At 44.0% G+C, this 18,443-nt stretch overlaps 1 protein-coding gene across 1 annotated transcript; it reads right to left on the bottom strand.

Moving 5' to 3' along the window:
• Positions 1-5,926: 5,926 nt before the first annotated feature.
• Positions 5,927-8,549, bottom strand: HTR1E (5-hydroxytryptamine receptor 1E). Its single transcript, XM_019537708.1, has one exon. The coding sequence runs from the start codon at positions 8,382-8,384 to the stop codon at positions 7,290-7,292; it is 1,095 nt and encodes a 364-aa protein (XP_019393253.1). The 5' UTR covers positions 8,385-8,549; the 3' UTR covers positions 5,927-7,289.
• Positions 8,550-18,443: the final 9,894 nt, after the last annotated feature.

Raw genomic sequence — 18,443 nt, 5'->3', positions numbered from 1 at the left:
CCTTGCTTGCCTACTATTGCCCATGCCCTTGCGGACGCCCTCTGGGCTTGTCTTCTACTCGTGGCCTGCACTGGGGGGCCATCTCTGTACTCTCGCCCACACTGGGACCTTTCTTGTCTGTGTGCCCTCCCTGGGGCGTCTCTCACGATTGTCCTCCCTGGGGCTTCTAGAGTGTGCACCCTTCCTGAGGCTTCTCTTTGTGCTTGGGGCTCAGGTGGCCGTAGCCATGCCTGGCCCCTAAATCCCCGCTGCGGATCTACAACTCCTGTGGGCTCAGGTGGCCTTGGCCTTACCTGGCCCCAATCCACTATGCCCCTTCGCAGGCCTGGGGTCAGTGCACCACTAAAGGATGTGCCCACACTGGCACTGAGGTCCCCACACTGCTGTGGAGCCCCTATGAGGCCTCCTCCAACCCCTACAGCTTCACCCGGTCCTCCGGTGTAATAACAAACAACAAATGCAATAACACAAGCCAACCGGCTATAACTCAAACTAAGCCTCCTGGCTAAACATAAACCTCTATGCCACCTGGCTAATCAGCAATCAAGTCCCTACCAGGGCTTTCTTCTCCCAGTATCCTTGCACCGAAGTATTCAGGCCATCCAGTGGCTCTAGGCTGCATACTCCCACAGAGCTCCTTCTCTCTTGAATGTTAGTGGGGAACTACCTGCTTGGCCTCAGCCTAGGCTGTTTATATAGGCCAGGTCCTGCCCCCTTCTGGTCAGCTGACTGAACTGCGGTTGCCCCGGCAACCGGCACCTGTACCTTTTCCTAGCAGCAGGGCACTTCAGTGCCTGGCGACACACCTCCCCCCTTAAGTTCCTAACTCACTAGGAGCAGGGCACAGGAGTGTCCTGTGACACACTTCTTGAAGACCTCCAAGTTAGGTGGTAGTACCATCTCTCTTGGAAGACCATTCCAGATTCCGGCCACCCTTACTGTAAAAAAAAATCTTTCTAATGTCTAACCTAAATCTACTCTTCACTAGTCTGCACCCATTATTCCTAGTTACTCCTAGGGGTGCCCTGGTAAATAGAGCATTTCCAATTCCCTGCTGTCCTACATTGATAAGCTTATAGGCAGCTACAAGATCTCCCATCAGGCGTCTCTTGTGAAGGCTGAAGAGATCCTTCACCTAAGATCTAACCTATCACAAGGAGAGGATGTGAGATGACATAACTGGGAAAAAATTATGCATCCAAGGCCTGCACCAATGCCCACTAAGGTCAGTAGATCATGTCAACTGGCTTCAGGGAGCCCTGGATAAGACTTACATTGTGATAGCTAAGTAGAATGCGGGATTTTATAATTGGTTCCATGCCAAATTAGGTAAAATTCTATTAACTCATTCCCAAGAGTTTGTTGATATGACTGGATACTTCATTTTCAGTTCACTTTAATGTGAGTTTATCAAATACTGTATTAGCTTGGGGGTAAGCATAATCACAGATAATATATTTATAAGAATCAACTTATAAGAAATCATCTGCTTGCATGTAACTTATAAAGCAAAAAACTCTTGTGAGAAAAACAACTAGGTGCCAATGACGTTCATCTTTAGAGGATGTTGAGAGAATGAGTTTATAGCTGGTAAGTGGAGTCAGTTGAGTTTACTTTCAAGAATTATTTTTTTAAATGAGTGGACCTCACACATTGAGTGTATTGTAATTACAAAGGGAGCTTTGTTTTAAATTGGAATCTTATATAATACAAACTTGTCACGTTTGAGGCAGTCAATGAAAGATCTACCATGTCCACTAAAACAGTGGAGCAATTTAAGATACTTAAAACTACGTAACTGACAGTGATGTTGAAGTGCTTAAGCAGAACAGACAAAGCATATTAAGTGAGCTGTCTCCTCACACTGGAAGATTACATTACCTTGAACATTGCCATGCTGGTTGCTTTTTCATAATGGAGACAAAAACCAAACAAAATTTAAGTAAATAGAATAACCTTTATTGTTCTCTTAAAATAAACCTTGTGCATCTTCTTTTTGGTAGCACTTTCCTGCATTTGTTATATCTGATGGAGAAGATCTGTCATTAGGAAAAATGGTAGCTTTAGATGGGGGTTTGGCAATTAACTCCTATTCCTTTATATTGCAGAATTTATGGGACAGGGATTCTTAATTTTCACTTAAAGATCTAAGCACCTCATCAACATCCTCTCTCAGTTCCTTTGATGGTGATAAACCAATGTGATAAACCTCATGTATTGTAACCTATTTCTGCAACTGAGAGTACCAGTGCCTGAAAGGGATGACATGGATAAAGCAGGTTATTTTCCACCCTTAGGAACTGTTATTTATTGTTGTATTTTACATATACAGATGACAACATGTTCCCTGCCCTGAAGAGTGGATAGTCTAATGGGACAAGCATCACATGAAGGCTGGGGAAGGATACAGACTTATTTTTTCATGACATAGTGACATCCCTCCATTTTTCCTCAATATGGCCTTCAGCAATCAGATTTTTATTGAAGAGTCATGGTGGAAGGGGATCTTGAGGAGGGGAGAGGAGAGTGGCCATAAAGGAGGGTATTACATGATGAAAAGTTGGTATTGAAAAAATCTTGAAGGCTTTATTCGGAGAAACAGGGAGTTAAGATGGGCAACACAAGCAGAATAAATGGAATCGGGTAAGAGACAAAGCAAATACATTGGCAGGAGCAAAGGACCTTAAAAATGAGGATCAGCAGATTGAAATTCAAGTGGTGGTGAAAGAAGAACCAGTGAGGGCAGTGGGAAGGTTTTGAGAGGACAACATGATGTTCATTCTGTTTGGACCAGTTAAATTTAATTTGCCAGAAAGTTGGCCAAAAAGAGATGTCAGAGAGGCAGGCTGAGAGAAGGGACTCAGAAGGAAGAGAATCAGGATTGGAAACTAGATTTGTGAGTTGGTAGCATAGAGACGAGATGCTTCAAAGAAATAGTGTAGGCAGTGAAGAGGAAGGGGCCAAGGACAAAGCTGTGATCCCCTGCAGTGAATAGGAAAAACAAAGAAAACAGAATCTTTGAAAGCAATGCAGAAAAATGAAAACACAGTCAGAAAGAAAACCAGTTGATGACAGTATAAGTGAAGGAAGATAAGATTTTGAGGAAGATGGATATGACCAACAGTATCAGAAGGTCAAGGAAAATAAAATCTGAGTGGAGGCAGAGGAATCTGGCCATAAAGCTGTTAATAGAGACCATGTTAAGGGTAGTTAGTGGGGTGAAGAGTGTGGTGGTCTGACTGGAACAGATCCAGGAAAGAGCTGGAAGAAGGCAGCTGAGGTTGTAGAAGATATGAAATAAAAATTATATCTCTAACCATTTTATCAAACCATTTTTTCATCATATTCGAAAAATCTCAGATAAAAATGAAGTTGTCAACAAGCAATACTATGCTTGCTAATATATGGCTTTACTTTCACCAAGTAACAGGGAAGTTCTAATCAAGTTTTTTTAAATGCTTTGTTTAATTGTTGTAAATATACAACCCTGTGAGCTGTTTTCAGCTTTGGTTTGAGTGCTAGGACATGCACCATGTATCTTCATCTATGTGGCAATGTCTGTTAAAAAACATAGCTCTGTTCAGCTAATGACTGAATTATAAAATCTTTAGTCAGTTTGCAATGAATGTGAAGTATTTAGTTAATAGAGAAACATGAAAATTAAGTATTCATTTGTTTTTACTGTTAATTACCTTTGAATATTAAAATTAAATAAAATCTTAAAGCTGACACTAACTGGTAGTTTGAGTGGTGGAAACAAGTTACTAGAAGGAGAACTGTGCAGTGCACAGAAATTAAGATTGGGCAGCTTGTATTATGATTTTCATGTTAGTTTTCAAAGCTTTTTGCATATCTACAACAGCTATCATGAAGAGCAGTTAGGGCATTTCCTGTTCCAAATCAAGAAATTACTGTTGCATAGAAATATGACTCTCCACGTTTCAGTGGTAGAGGTGATGATATTAGAATATTTCTGTTGGTAGTTTAGCTTCTAGCTTATGTGGTGTTTGGGGTTCTTTTTCTGAACTTTTCTCAGCACAGCCACTCCATTACCTGCCCCTTCTCATGCAAAGATAAATGTATTTGTGTAGAATTGAAAACAATGTGCTTCATGGGACCCGTACAGGCAGGGTGTGCAGCTGGGCAGGTGGGATAGGGCCTTGGCTGGGTGCAGCTGGGTTGGGATCATGGGGTGGTAACAGTGTGGGGCTTGGGCCCTGGGCAGAGCTATGGTCCACTCCCCACATGCTCCTGCGCCAGGCATCAGTTCTGCGGACAGTGACGTGTGGGGAGTAGATTGCAGCTCTGCCATGGGCCCTGGCTCTGTGCTGTCACTGCCCTGCGTTTCCAGCTCTGGCCCACCCACCTGTTCTGCTTCTGGATGCTGCTTCCCGCCTGCCCACAGCCCCATCCCAGCCACTCGGCCATGTGCAGGGGCCACTTAGGGGGTGGCTAACACCCTGGTCCAAGAAGTAGAAAGCCCGTATTCTTGGCCTTCCTCAGCCTGAAGGAATTCACAGGCACATCTCCAACCTCCAGTAGTATCGCCATAAACACCAGCCCATGGACTGGTCCATGTGAGTTATCTCTCCACCTCTTTTGTTGAAGCTGGTGAACTGCACATCCAAGCAGCAATATTCAGGGAGCCAGAAGGAAAGAAAGCAAGAGTGATCATACCTCCATCGTCCAATAAGGGAGGCACTTTGTTAGGAGGACGGGGTCTAGGATTCTCTGCTACTGGATTTAATTGCATTTTAACCAATGGACATTCATATAAAATTGAATAGAGTCCAGGGGGGAGAAAAAAACAAAAGGAAATCTGCCTCTGTTGGGATGTGGGGGAGGGGAACATGGGGTCTGGTCCCTGCTTTCAGGATTGTTTATGCATTTTTATCATAGACCAGTGGTTCTTAACCTTTTTAGACTTGAGGTACCCTGCGATAGACTTGAGACACCCCTTGGAAAAAGCCAGTTCTTAATTTTTATTCTTTTTTTTTTACTACTGTACAGAAAAATAACGGAGCAGTTTTTTTGTTGCAAAGAACTCAGAAATATCATAACTATGGATTTCTATTTGAAATTGCTGGGTTTATCTTTTGAATCATGTTTGTAAACCTAACAATACTGACATTGTATGGCACCCCAGGTTACCCTTGAGACGATCTCTAGGCACCCCAGGGCAGTATGGCACTCTTGTTGAGAATCACTGTGTTAGACAGTCATTGTTTGAGAGCCAGAAATCAGCCTAACAGCTGTGCTCTGGGTTATTGGACAAACTGCAAAGAGGAGAAATTGTAATGGATTCATGGACTCTCCCACCAGAACTTTTCAGCTGAATAAGATATTTCCTCCCCGTTTTAGCTGCTAAATATTAACAGGTCTAGGACTCCAGGCAGTTTGTAGTAGTAGCTACAGTCATAGCTTCAGAAAAGCTTCTAGTGATGAACATATTTGAGCTCAGGCAAATAAGTCTTTTATAATCATTAAATGCAGAATGCCACTACAGATGGGATATGCTCTGGGTCACACTTTTTCACATTCACATTCAGCCAACACTTTCTTTCCAGACAAATGCTCTTTCCCAGAACTAAGGATGATATCTCTCAACTGCAAGAAAGTCTTGTGTTACTTATAGTTTCTTAAACTCAAGATGAAGAGATGAACATCATACAGCAAAGTTTCAAAACACTGTGCAGTGCACATTGCCAAGGCTTATTCTATCACAACATTTTCACTATAGTGAATAGTTGCTATGGTGGATTTGGAGCTGCCATGTTATAATACATGAGCACTGAATGTTTGCTGCATTACTGAGCTGCTTTCTATATTAATATATTAATTTCACTCGAGAGAACTTTGAAAAAAGAAGCAAGGAGAAAAGGAATGGCAGAGAACAGTCTTTTAGAAAAAAACACGGAGAGTTGTATAAAAGACAGTGTCAAGACTAATGCTTTAATTTTGTCTCCTTTCCAGCCTATTTACAATGCTGGTTTAGAGCGGAACAGGCAAAAGTCTCTAAACATAGAGGAAGGATAAAAGGGCAACCTCTTTAAAGAGAGAGGAATTAGCTTTTTGGGGGAACTAGACAGAGACATAGGACACCCTGGAGGCTTCAGAAGAAATCAGTCTTGCCAAGGTTATCACCAGAGATGGTAAGCCTTTAGGTAAGAAAGACTTGTGTGTAGTAGATTGTTTCCTGTAACTCCTTTATTCCTACAGTTAAAAATAAACAACACTTTGGTTTTTAGCAGGGTGTTTTGCTATGATTTAGCATTGGCCATTCATGCCTGAGGGAAGAATTGCAACCCAGTGAACTCAGTTGGCTCTGTAGGTAAGAATGAGCGATACAGTGTTCTTTAGCTCCATGCCCAGTTGATGTATAGAAGACTTGTGGTACTTCCACATCAAGATGTGGCACAAGGCCCAAGCCCTGAAGGGATATAATTAAACTTGAAAAGTGACAGAGGTGCAGCTGGCTCTATAAGCATGACACTGCTAAGTTTGTTCTCAGTTAGCACACAAATCAAATCAATAGCCGTTCTATGCTTTTGCCAATAGCCATCTGATTATAGCTGTTAACTGGATAATATGTTAACCTATTTCTCTAATGCCAAAGTCACTTATATAGATCTCTTGGAGTATATGCCAAGCTCCTCTTTTAAAAGGAATGAGCCAAAATCTGACTCCAGATATATCACTGGATTTACATCAGACTAAGAATAATGTGTAGAATGGCAGAATTTGACTCTGCAGGTTTATTTTACCATGAGTTACACTGAAAATTAGAATTATTTTCCTTCTCAATGAATGGTAATATTTTCTCAGGAGACGGTATCAAAGGTTTACAGTTCAGTTGGTAGTTAATGACATGACCATGAGCTGAATTAATTTTTTACCAAGTATATACTTATGTAGATTTAGATTATCAACCTTCATGTAACTGTAGTGCAAGCTCATTTAGACATTTATCAATGAAAAATACAAACGAAATATGATTTTTGAACGATAGATTATTCATAAGCAAAATATCCTAAAAATGAATGGATACGTTATTTTTTGTGTTCACTTGCTGAAAACATCTGTGCCTCAGTATAATAAAATTTATTTGAAACTATGGACCATAAATAACAACAGAGGTAAAAAACTGCAGAACAACTTACAGGCTAAAGAGAATTTGAGCATATAGACAAACACAAATTCTCTTTTCCAAGCAAAAAGGCTGCTGAATTCTGGTTATTTTACTCATTCTTAAGGCCAAGGAGTCATGTCATCAACATTTTTAGATACTTTTAAGAATGTTCCCGACACCTAATGAGCTTTTTAAAGGCCAGCTTAAAATCTTCATTAAAACTAGTGTACAACAGAGGGTTGATAAGGGAGTTGACATAACCAAGCCAGGTCAAAAAGTCAGCTACTTTTTCAGACACAGTGCAAATGTTAAGGCCCACAATAAGCTCCTTAATGAAAAATGGCAGCCAAGACAACATGAAAGCCCCTAAAATCAGTCCCAGAATACGAGCAGCCTTTCGTTCCCGTGTACTTGAAATCTGCTGACGGTCCCCAGCCAGGTCTAGGTCATTATCAAAGGGAGGGATTCTCACTGAAGCATTTATTTTATCAAATTCCATGGTGGGGTCAGATGTAGAGAAGTCTGACACACAGAAGGTTTGTGTGAGCTTACAGCTGGCAAAAGAGTTTTGGCTGTCGGTGCTTCTGTTGCTTAGGTGTCTGCTTGAACCACGTTTTTGGTAAAGGCTCTTTGCGGCATGATAAATTCTGTAGTAGAGGATCAGTATTAAAGTCAAGGGGATATAAAATGCTCCAAAAGTGGAGTAAATTGTGTAGATAACATGATCGTGTTGAATACGGCACTCACTTGGAATACTGATGCTGTGATGATTCCTCCAAAACAATGGTGGCATTGAAATGAAAATGGATATAGTCCATACAGTGCCTATCATAAGCCCAGCCCTTTTTGCAGTTCTTTTCCTGGCATATTCAATGGCATCTGTGATTGCCCAATATCTATCCAGAGCAATGACACAAAGATGAAGAATTGAACATGTGCAACAAGTCATGTCAACGCTGAGCCATATCTCACAGATGAAGTGTCCCAGAGTCCATTTATCCATCATTATGTATATAATACTCAAAGGCATGACTAGAATAGCAACAAGCAGATCTGTCACAGCTAGCGAGCATATTAAATAATTTGCTGGCTGGTGTAATTTCTTGGTTGTGCAGATTGCTGCAATTACAGAAGAATTCAGCAGCATGGTCAAGACTGTGATTGTGCCCAAAGTCAAGGTAATAAGCATCTTTTCGGTTACTGTTTTTGGCTGGATAGCCACATTGGCTTCTGTTGTACAGTTTGTAAAATTCATTTTTTTCCCTACGGAATAGGTGGTGAGGGAAAGGGACCGGTGCTTTTAGGTGGTAACTGTTTGAGGTTTAAAATTCCTACATTTAATAAAGTTATGTAGAATTCTTGAGAAATTGTTTCTGTTGCATTTTCATCAGATCAACTCAAAACATCTTCTCTTCATCATTTTCCTAGAAGATAAAATGATATTAGTTAACAAACCTACAAAATTCTACCTTTTGTGTTTATAACAACTACTAGTCTTTTAATATTATTGCCTCAGACAAGAACCTTGGACATTTCTGCCTTTGCTTTTGCTTTCCCCTTCCTCATTCTTCCTGCTGTTTCTTAGGCTCTAAAGAATACATTGGTCCAGATAAACAACAGATATAAAATAGGATGGCTCCATTGACTTTAGTAGATTTATGCCAGTTTTCATCAGCTGCAGAAATGATCTTTTTTCCCTTCTCTGCAAATCCAATTCCAAAACATTATCAGCAGAAGAAGGCTATTTTACTTTTAATTCCTGTCTTAGAGGGATGCCTTACTTCTCCATATATCATTTGAAAAAAACTTCCTCATTCTAGCTAATCTGTACAACTTTTCATAGCTTGCTGTGTACTCGTTTATATTCACTGTTCTTTCATTCTTAATATCCCAGAAATGAAACATTTTAAAAAGACCTAGAATATCTCTAATAAGCAGCCGTCAACCAAATGTTTAAAGCTTCATAACAAATATTAAGTTTTACATGGTACATTAGTGTTGCTAGGAGGTTATACAGTTTTATCTAATTATTGTTGACATTTCCCATATCCTACTAGGCATGGCTTTGGAGGAGAGAGAAAAAAAGCATATGCCTTTGCTTTGTGATTTACATCAAACCGTACTCATTGTCAGACAGTCCACTCTGGTGTCAAGCACAAACAAATCTAGAGAAAAAAGGATTCTATTTTGAAACAACATTTTTAGTCATTTAGTTTGAAAAAGTCCCTATGAATATGAGAGAGTATCGGACAGATTCTGTATTTCTTATAACTCATCCACTGACTTCAGCAAGAATTTGGGGAGTACTAATGATATGCAGGATTGAACCTAGTGGTATTGATGTCTGCAATAATCAGCTTTGGATACCCACCGTGGTTTCTAGAAGGGAGCTGGTTTCACAAATTTAAGGCTTGATTCAGTTTTCGTTAGAGTCAGTAAAAAACTCTTACTTGGTGGGGCCTGGATAAGGCCCTTAGGGCTTGTGTAGATGTGAACAGCCAGGAAAGAAGTAAGGTGTGAATTTTAAAATGGATCAATTATATCTGCTTGTCTTCATGCATGCGTGCTCTTAATCCAGAATAAGAGTAACTTAATCTCAATTAGTTTAAACCACTTCCAAAGGAATAATCAAGGGCAGCTATTCCAGAGTAACTGTGTGTGCAGACCAAACCTAACTATGGACTGTAAAAGATTGTATGTTACCAAAAATATCTTCATAATTTCAGAGGTGGAAATTTTGGTCTAAATAAAAACAAAAGGGACCTCCTCACAGCTAAAATCTCTCCTCTCATTTAATGCTTAAAAATATTAAAAACCTTGACTAAAATTCAGGGTTGTTAATTAACAAGATGTGGAGCAGCTATGATGAAAGCTGAAGCTTCACACTTGAGGTTTGTGCCAGGATTAAACAGTCTGTCTGCTGGTAGGAGTCAAAGGACAAGGCTCTGGAGATAAGGGTCTGGGCTAGTTTGCTACCCAACTCTGGTTGGTCTCTATGTACAGGAAAGGGATAATGCAAAGAGATGTCTTCCATCCCACTGTATCCCCAGTAGAGACACCAGCCATGCCTGCAATACCTATGAACTCCCTCTTACTAGTACCTCTCAGCTGCTTTCTGGTACACAAGCAACCTTTAATGCAGTAGGGAGCAGATGGAACAAGTGGCTCCACATGCCCGCCACATCTGTTGGATCTGGCCAACTGCAGAAGAGAGTACAGAGTACCTTGGATGCATTTCCCTCACATTATTCTTAGTTCCTTTACAGATCCATGAGGCATTGCAGTACTCTGAAGCACAATGACTCCTGGGGCAGTGGAGTTCAGCTGAACCCTGGCATAATCTCTGCCTGATACTGGTTTCATGAAGAGGTTTAGCAGAAAGATGAATTGGATTATTGTGGTCCTTTTCAAGTGGTTTTTCACTTTGATTTCTTTTTAACAAGTTCTTCAGAAGGTTTTAAACTCTGTCATTGTGCTCAATGGATGTCTTTAATAGTAAATTCTTCCGTAGTAAAATGTCTTTAAATAAAACCATCACACTTTAATAGGCACCAATGCAAATGTTTCTATTAGAACAAAAAATAAGGTCAAGTGCACATCAGCCATGATTCATAGATGTAGGATCGGAAGGGACCTAAGTAGATCATCAAGTCCGACCCCCTGCCCTGGGCAGGAGAGAATACTGGGCTCATATGACCCCAGCTAGGTAACTATCAAGCCTCCTCTTAAAGACCCCCAAGGATGGAGCCAGCACCACTTCCCTTGGAAGGTGGTTCCAGCTCCTACCTGCCCTGACTGTCCAGCCTGAACCTACTCTCAAACAACTTACAGCCATTATTCCTTGTTATCCCAGGAGGTGCTCGGGTGAACAGGGTCTCTCCCATTCCCCGCTGGTCCCCCCTGCTAAGTTTGTAAATGGCTACCAGGTCCCCTCTCAGCCTTCTCTTGTGGAGGCTGAACAGGTTCAGGTCCCGTAGTCTCTCTTTGTAGGGTCTGCCCTGCTGCCCTCTGATCATGAGAGTGGCCCTCCTCTGGACCCTCTCCATGTCGTCCACATCCCTCCTGAAGTGCGGTGCCCAGAACTGGATGCAGTAATCCAGCTGCGGCCTGACCAGTGCCGCATAGAGTGGGAGGATCACCTCCCTGGACCTGCTCGAGATGCATCTGTGGATGCATGACAAGGTGTGGTTGGCGTACTGTTTGGGGTTTAGCGGCCATGGATGCATGACAAGGTGTGGTTGGTGTAGTCAAGGGTACTGTTTGCTCTTAATGATCTTAATCATTATCATGAGACAGGTTGTGTCTTGTTGCTGCTCAACAAGATTGGACTTTTTATTTCTGGAAACCTCCTTCAGTTATTTAAAATGCTGAGAGAGAGAGGACAAGAAAAATTAAACAAGCCCAACACCTGAAATTCTTTGCAGATCAGGAGTCTGCAGGTACTCCAGAAGAAGCAGGCTGAGAGGAGACAGATCAGGCCAGCAAATATCTAATCATCACTTAATGTCAAAATCCAAGCTGCAGAGATACTTGTTTCTCAAACCTACACTTAGTATTTGAAGTAAGCATTCAGCACAGATGATGACATTACATACAAACTGCTTTAAAGGAACATTATTATTAACGGTGTAGTCAGAAGGTTGTCCAAGCAAACTAATTTGTCACCTGGTGGGCAGGCAGTATGCTCTAGTCTTTAATTATATGATGACATTTTTTCCACAGGACTTCGCCTCATTCAGTGAACAGAAAGGGCAGTGCTAACTTAATGAGCAGCTATTCAATATTTGTTTTCATTATTCAAGGTATGGCTCCATTCCTTATTTACTGCAGGCTAGTCAAACCCTGATTTGAAGACAGAATTAGCTATTTACTTATGGCCTTTTCTAAGGTTCTCATCACTACAGTATCCAAGTGCTTCACAAACTGCTGAATTTATGTTCACAACATCCCAGCAAAGTAAATATCCCCATTTTACTGACAAGGGATATAGAGGCACAGACAGGGTAAGGTAAAAAGTTTCCACTCATTTTGCGTGCCCAATCTGAGAGGCAAAGAAATGTGATCTTTTTCAGCACACTAACCATTCTAAAGCCCTTAATATATATTGAGAAACCAGTTCCCACTGACTCTAGATGCAGCTGTGAATATTCAGCAAATCAGATGCTAGGGCAGGGGTAGGCAACATTTTTTGGCTGGAGTGCCAAAAAAATACCACAATGCCTACCTCGGAAGGTGCCGGAGTGCTGGCATAGCAGAAAAACAAAATGAGGGCAAGGGGTACATGGCAGGATGCCCTGCTTCTGCCCCTTGCCCCCCACCCAAAGCCCCTGCCCCCCAGCCCAGGCTCTGTGGCTGTTAGCAGCTACCCTGGCTCTGGGTAGCTGCTGGAGCCCGTGCTGCTCCCAGCAGGGCTTGCAGCATCCCAGCTGCCTGCTGGGAGCAGCTCGGGCTCCTGGCTGGCAGCAGCTCCCCAGAACCAGGAGGCTCCAAACAGCTGTGCTGGGCTCCAGCATCAGCTCCGCACCAGTGCGTGCACCCGGAGTAAACTAATTTACTCTGCAGCACGATAGTATTGTAAATACCAGTACTATCCTAGTGTGGAGTAAAAACCTCTGCAGCAGTGCACATGTAGATGCTGCCCAGGCTGGCTGGGGCATGATGATGCTTCAGTGTGGGGGCTGCCTGCTGGCTAACCCTGCACTGAAGTTCCCTCATGCCCTAGCCAGCCCCTTCACAGTACACTAAGCCAGGGGGAGCAGCCCTGGGTTGGCAGGCTGACCCCTGGGGCATCCTGCTACTGGGGGCTGCTCCAATCTGGCTCCATATGCTGCGCATAAATAACATGTGGAGCTGATTGCTCTGGAGTTAATTACTCCCTGTGCATGTTTAAATAGCATGCCTGGGAGCAAAAAACTGTGGAACAATATGCTCTAGAGTTTATTCATGTACACTAATTGCATGTGTAGATGCACCCCATGAGTGGGTTTCTCAGACATTTGCCAGCAGTGGAGTAATGGTGAACCTTAGGATTCTTGGGTTCCATCTCAGGCTCTAGAAAGTTGTGCTCTTTAGTGGGGCAGACTTTTTTCTGCTTGTTTTCATTGAGCTCAAGTCTCTTCTGCTCCATCCTCTCCAATTTGTTTCTGTCCCATTCCTGTCTCTTCTCCATCCTGCACCCCTGGCGGCCCAGTCCCAGTATTCACATTATTGCTTTATTCTCAGTCAGTCAGAGATCACTCATCCTGCCTCACTTTCTCTCCATTTTCCTTTTCTAGCCAATCACTTTTTCCCCAACTTCCTTCTTGTCCAGTCTGTTCTTCTTCTCTTCCACCCCACCCCTCACATCCAGTCCCTGTCTCTTTGGGTGCCTTGTCCAGTTCATGTCTCCATTTGACTTGTTCCTATACCTTTCTTTGATCCTTGTCTCATTCTCTTTGCCCATACAGCTCTCAGTTCTCCCCCTCAGGACTGATATTTTTTCGAATGTATTTCTCCTCCTCCCATTCCTCCTACACTGAGGCTAAGTCTCTCTCCTTGTCCTAACAATCTTCTCCCATCAAAATCTAATCTCAGTTTTCCCCCCACTAGTTAAATGGCTCCTAATTCTCCTCATGTTTTTCCCCTTTGGTCCCAGTCCTAGTCTCCCAATCAATCAGTGCCAGTCATAGATTAATAGAATCAGAGAAAGGCAAGGCTATGAGTTCATCTAGTCCAAAGCAAGGTGGGACCATCTCTGTCTAAACCAGGGGCAGGCAATTATTTTGGCTGAAGGGCTGCTAAACAAGTTTTGGTGAGCTGTCAAGGGTTGCAAGGGTAGTCCCACCCCTTGACAGGCGTCCCGCCCTCTGGTCACCATCTTGGGACTGGAAGTTCCTCCCCCTAACCCCTGACCTTTGCAACCAGAAATCCTTCCCCTTGCCACCAAGAAGTATAGCTTTTAGAAGGGGGTTTGCCATCTTGGAACTGGAAACAAAAAACAAATTATATACTAAAAATCAAACATCCAGAGTAACGTATTTTAATTTTAGTAAGAAAATATTTTGTTCTTATTTGTGTGTTTGCATTGTGTATATAGGGCATAATAGCTCAAAATGAAGTCTTACTCTTGTATATTGGAGGTGTATGGAGGGAAGTATGGGTGAGTGGGTATGAGGGAGTATGAGTGGGTGGGTGGGTATATGTTTTGTCGGGGGCTGGATATGTGTGTGTGGATGTGTGTGTATGTGTGGTGTGGGGGAGGGTGTGGGGGTATGTGTGGATATGGGTTGGTATGGGGGGTGTGTGGGGATGTGTGTGTGTGTGTGTGGGGTATATGGTTTGTGGGGTCTGTGGGGTGTGTGGAAAGGGAAGGTGGCTGGGGGTGTTTGTGTGGGTGCGTGTGTGTGGTGGGGTATGTGCATGTAGCAGTGAGCAGGGTCCCCCCAAGAGATGCATGGGTATGTGTGTGTGGGGAAGGGTGTGGGTGGGTTCAGTGTTTGTAGGCAGTGTGATTGTGTGTGGGGGAGGGTGTGGTTGTGGGGTAGGGTTTGAGGGTGTGGTGGGGTGTGCATGGGAGCCCCCTGTGGACAGCCCCTTGAACTGGTCAGTACCCGTCCCCACCCCACAAGAGTCCAGAGCCTGCATGCCCTGTGGCACCTCCCTACCAACAGCGTGTAGCCCCAGTGTGCCCTGAACCTGCTTCGCATCGCCCAACTGAGGCATGTCCTGCTGCCCCCCGGGCACACAGTAGGGCTGGAGCAGCTTCATGATGGGGCTGCCTTTCTAGGTAGCTCAGGTGGTGGCAACTCCTTCTGGCTGTTGCTGCCACTGGGCCCAGCCCTGCAGGAACCCGTACATGCAGCCCTGACCTGGCATGTCTCATGCCTGCTCTGGACTCGCCCATCCAGGCTGATCAGTGGTGGTAGCTGGGCAGAAACTGTTGCTTGGCATGGGGGAAAAAGAGGCCCCTCCTACTCACTGCTGCCAGTGCTTCCTAGTGCAGCTAGTGGAGCCCTTGCCAGGCTGGACTGCCCTGTGTCCCTGGCACTGTCACCACTGCCTCTGAACTGCCCAGTGCGGCAGTGGTGACGACAGTGCAGAGCAGCTGCTGGGCAACCCAGAGGTGGAAGTGACAGTGCCAGGGACACAGGCCAGCTTGGCATGGTGTGGGCTCCATTGGCTGTACCAGGAAGTGCAGGAGGTAACAAGGGAGAGAGGCACTTTTCCCCCATGCCGAGCAACAGTTTCTGCCCAGCCACTGCTGCCACTGCTCAGCCTGGGTGGGCAAGTCTAGAGCAGTTGTGGGGCATGCCAGGTTGGGGCTGCATGCATGGGTTTGCAGTCCCACTGCCGAGCTGCCCCAGCCATGCTGTGTCCTTAGGGGGGGCAGAACACACCACAGCCGGACATTGCCTGGGCCAGTCAGGACCAAGGGACCCACCACAGCCCAGGCAAGGCCCCTCCGTGGGCTGAATCTGGCTTGTGGACCATATTTTGTCGACCCCTGGTTTAAACTATCCTTTTGTGATCCCCTTTTTTCCTATAGGTTTACTGCTCATTTGCTTGTTTCCTAACACCACACCACTCTACCCTCTCCCTGCTACCTGTCTCTCTGTCTCTTTCTCCCCTCACTTGACTTCTGTATTCTAATTTCTCTCTCATTTTACTTTGCTTTCTGCATGTCCTTTCATAGCTTCTGATGAAGGGAACTTCAGTTCATGAAAGCTTGTGCTGTTCTCTATATATCTTATTTAGTCTGCAAAGGTGCATATTTACTGTGCCTTTAAGTTATCTTTGACAATTGTTGTCTAATCTGCTCTTAAAAATGTCCAGGGATGAAGATCCACAGCCTCAGTAGGTAGCCCAGGGGCAGGCAATTATTTCAGGTGGAGGGCCACTTACTGAGTTTTGGCAAGCCATCGAGGGCTGCATGACAGGCAGCCAGGGACAGATAACTACTAATTTTCTAAATTTTTGGAGGCCTCACAGGCCAGATAGAATGGCCTGGTGGGCTGCGTCTGGCCCACGGGCCACATTTTGCCCACCCCTGAACCTGGTAGCCTGTTCCAGAGCTTAACTAGCCTCAGAAAGACTTCCCTAATCTCCAACCAAAATTTCCCCTGCTGCAATTTGAGGCCATTTTTCCTAGTCCTGCCCACTGCAGCCACAGTGAATAGTCCATCTCCGTCCTCTTTATAACCAGACTTCAGGTATTTGGAGCCATCAGATCCTCCCCCTCAGCCTTCTCCTTCACAGTAAATAATCCTAGGTCTTTCAGCCTTCCCTTTTAAGCCATGTTTCCCAGGGATCTAATAATTTTTGTTGCTCTCTGTTGGATTCTTTTGAATCTGCACATATTTTTCTTATGGCTGGGGCCCAAAATTGTATATGGTATTCTAGGTGAGGCCTTATCTGTATGAAAGGTAGAGAAGAAGGATCACTTCCTTTGATCTGCAGGTGACACTCCTTTTAATACAGCCCAGTATGCTATTGGTTTGTTCTATACCAAGAGAACACTGTTGGCTCATATTCAGTTTATCATCTACTTTAACCTCCAGGTCCACTGCAACCTGCAGTACAGTACTACAGTGTAGCCAATCATTTCTCAACCTGTATTTGTACATGCAGTTGTTCTGTCTTAAGTGCAGGACTTTGCATTTGTCTTGGTTGAATTTCATTGATTGCATGAAATTCAACAGCAGTCTCCCCACTGTGAGATATGTTAATGTGCTGAATCACAAGAGAATCTAAATTTACTTTTTGTTGAATCTGTTAATGATAATGCAGGTGCAGCTTTACTATATGTTTACAACATGTTCTGTGCTTGCCAACCTGATAGCAGTCTTTCCCACACTTGTGGCTAAGTCATTTCATTTCAGAATGCCTGATTACTCACTCTTGTCCCCAGATCGCAACCTTCACTTCCAAGCTCAGCCTGTCCTAGTCCTGCTGCCTCACAACTTCCAGTTCCAGCCCGCCCTTTTCTGTTGCTCCCAGTCTCAATCTCCTTGTCCAGTCACTTTCCCTCCCCCTCACCTGTCATAAGTTGCATATTCCAAACTGCTTCTTTCCTCTCTTGGTCTGACTTTTGCTCATTCATTCATTCATTCATTTTGTTCCCTCTCCATTCAGATCAGACAACATTCTCCTCTTTTTCACAACCTGGATATCAGTAAGTGGACCATCAAAAGCATAGGCAATAGGATCCCTGCTTTCAGTTCTGGTGCCTGATGGTTCTTTGGCTTAGAGCAGCAATTACAAGGGAATTTTTCTGAACCCCTGGAGCCCTGGGCTAGAGTATGCTCAGTTGCTCTGTGGAGATGGTACAATTAGTCTGGTCTGCACCTCAGGCTACAAAAGACTTGGACATACTCAATGAGGGTGGAATTTTATGATATTTTACCTGATAAATTTGGAAAAGTTGCTACTGATCTTGTGGAAATCATAACTTTTCAATTTGACCAAGGTCAGACAGCTTTTCAAGGGACTGGCAAATGCTGCTGTACCCTAATGAGGGCTGTTGTACCACCAAATGCTTAGTTTCTGGTCTGAAGGAAATGCTTCAGCTGCTCATATTAAAGGTTTTTGGAATATTTTAATATGGGTAAGCAACACGTTTTTCTTTGGATACCTTATTCTTCAAAAAAGGCTGAAATGAAAAGGTATATACATTTAAAAGATAGATATTGATTAGGATTCACCTCTGCTGTAAATAAGCTATAATTAACACTAATCCAAATACTACTCATGCTATATATTACATGAAATTTTAATTTTGGCTAATTACCTATTGTGTATGTATTAGCAGTACATAGCAACCCCAGCTGTGAATTAAGGCCCTATAGTTAGGAGTCTACTTAATTTGCAATTTTGGACTGGCAGGCTGAGGCAGAGGGGAGGGAGTGGGTTTTAAACATCCTCCCCTGCCCACATGAACCCCAGCCAGAGCGGTGACCGGGGCAAAGCCATGCAGGGGATGATCCACCCCTGCCAAGGAGACCCTGGCTGGGGTCCCTTGTGGGCAGGGGAGGAGGTTTAATGACCCCTCCCTTCCTTCCGCCTCAGCATGCTGGCCCATACCAGTGTCTGGTCATGCCCCCTCTGCTCAAGCAGGGAGCAGGGTAAAAGCCTGTTAGGGGCTACTCCACCCCTGCCAGGCAGACCTAGCTGGGGTCTTGTGTGGGCAGGGGTGGGGGTTTAAACACCCCTCCCCTCTACCTCAGCATGCCAGTCTGGGTCAGGGTCTGGCTATATTCCACCCCACCTCTATTTCAGTGGGGAGTAGTGGAAAAGCCTGGCAGGGGCTGCTTTCCCCTGCCCCCCACCCCCAGCCCAC

The sequence above is a fragment of the Crocodylus porosus genome, unplaced genomic scaffold (assembly GCF_001723895.1).
Source record: "Crocodylus porosus isolate Cpor-Errol unplaced genomic scaffold, CroPor_comp1, whole genome shotgun sequence".
NCBI lineage: Eukaryota > Metazoa > Chordata > Crocodylia > Crocodylidae > Crocodylus > Crocodylus porosus.
The sequence above is the reverse complement of the archived record's forward strand: the minus strand, read 5'-3'. Positions and strand labels throughout refer to the sequence as shown.

Bases quoted from the DNA above. Each gene is read 5' to 3' on its own strand.
- HTR1E (XM_019537708.1), bottom strand. From the start codon at position 8,384: ATGAATTTTACAAACTGTACAACAGAAGCCAATGTGGCTATCCAGCCA.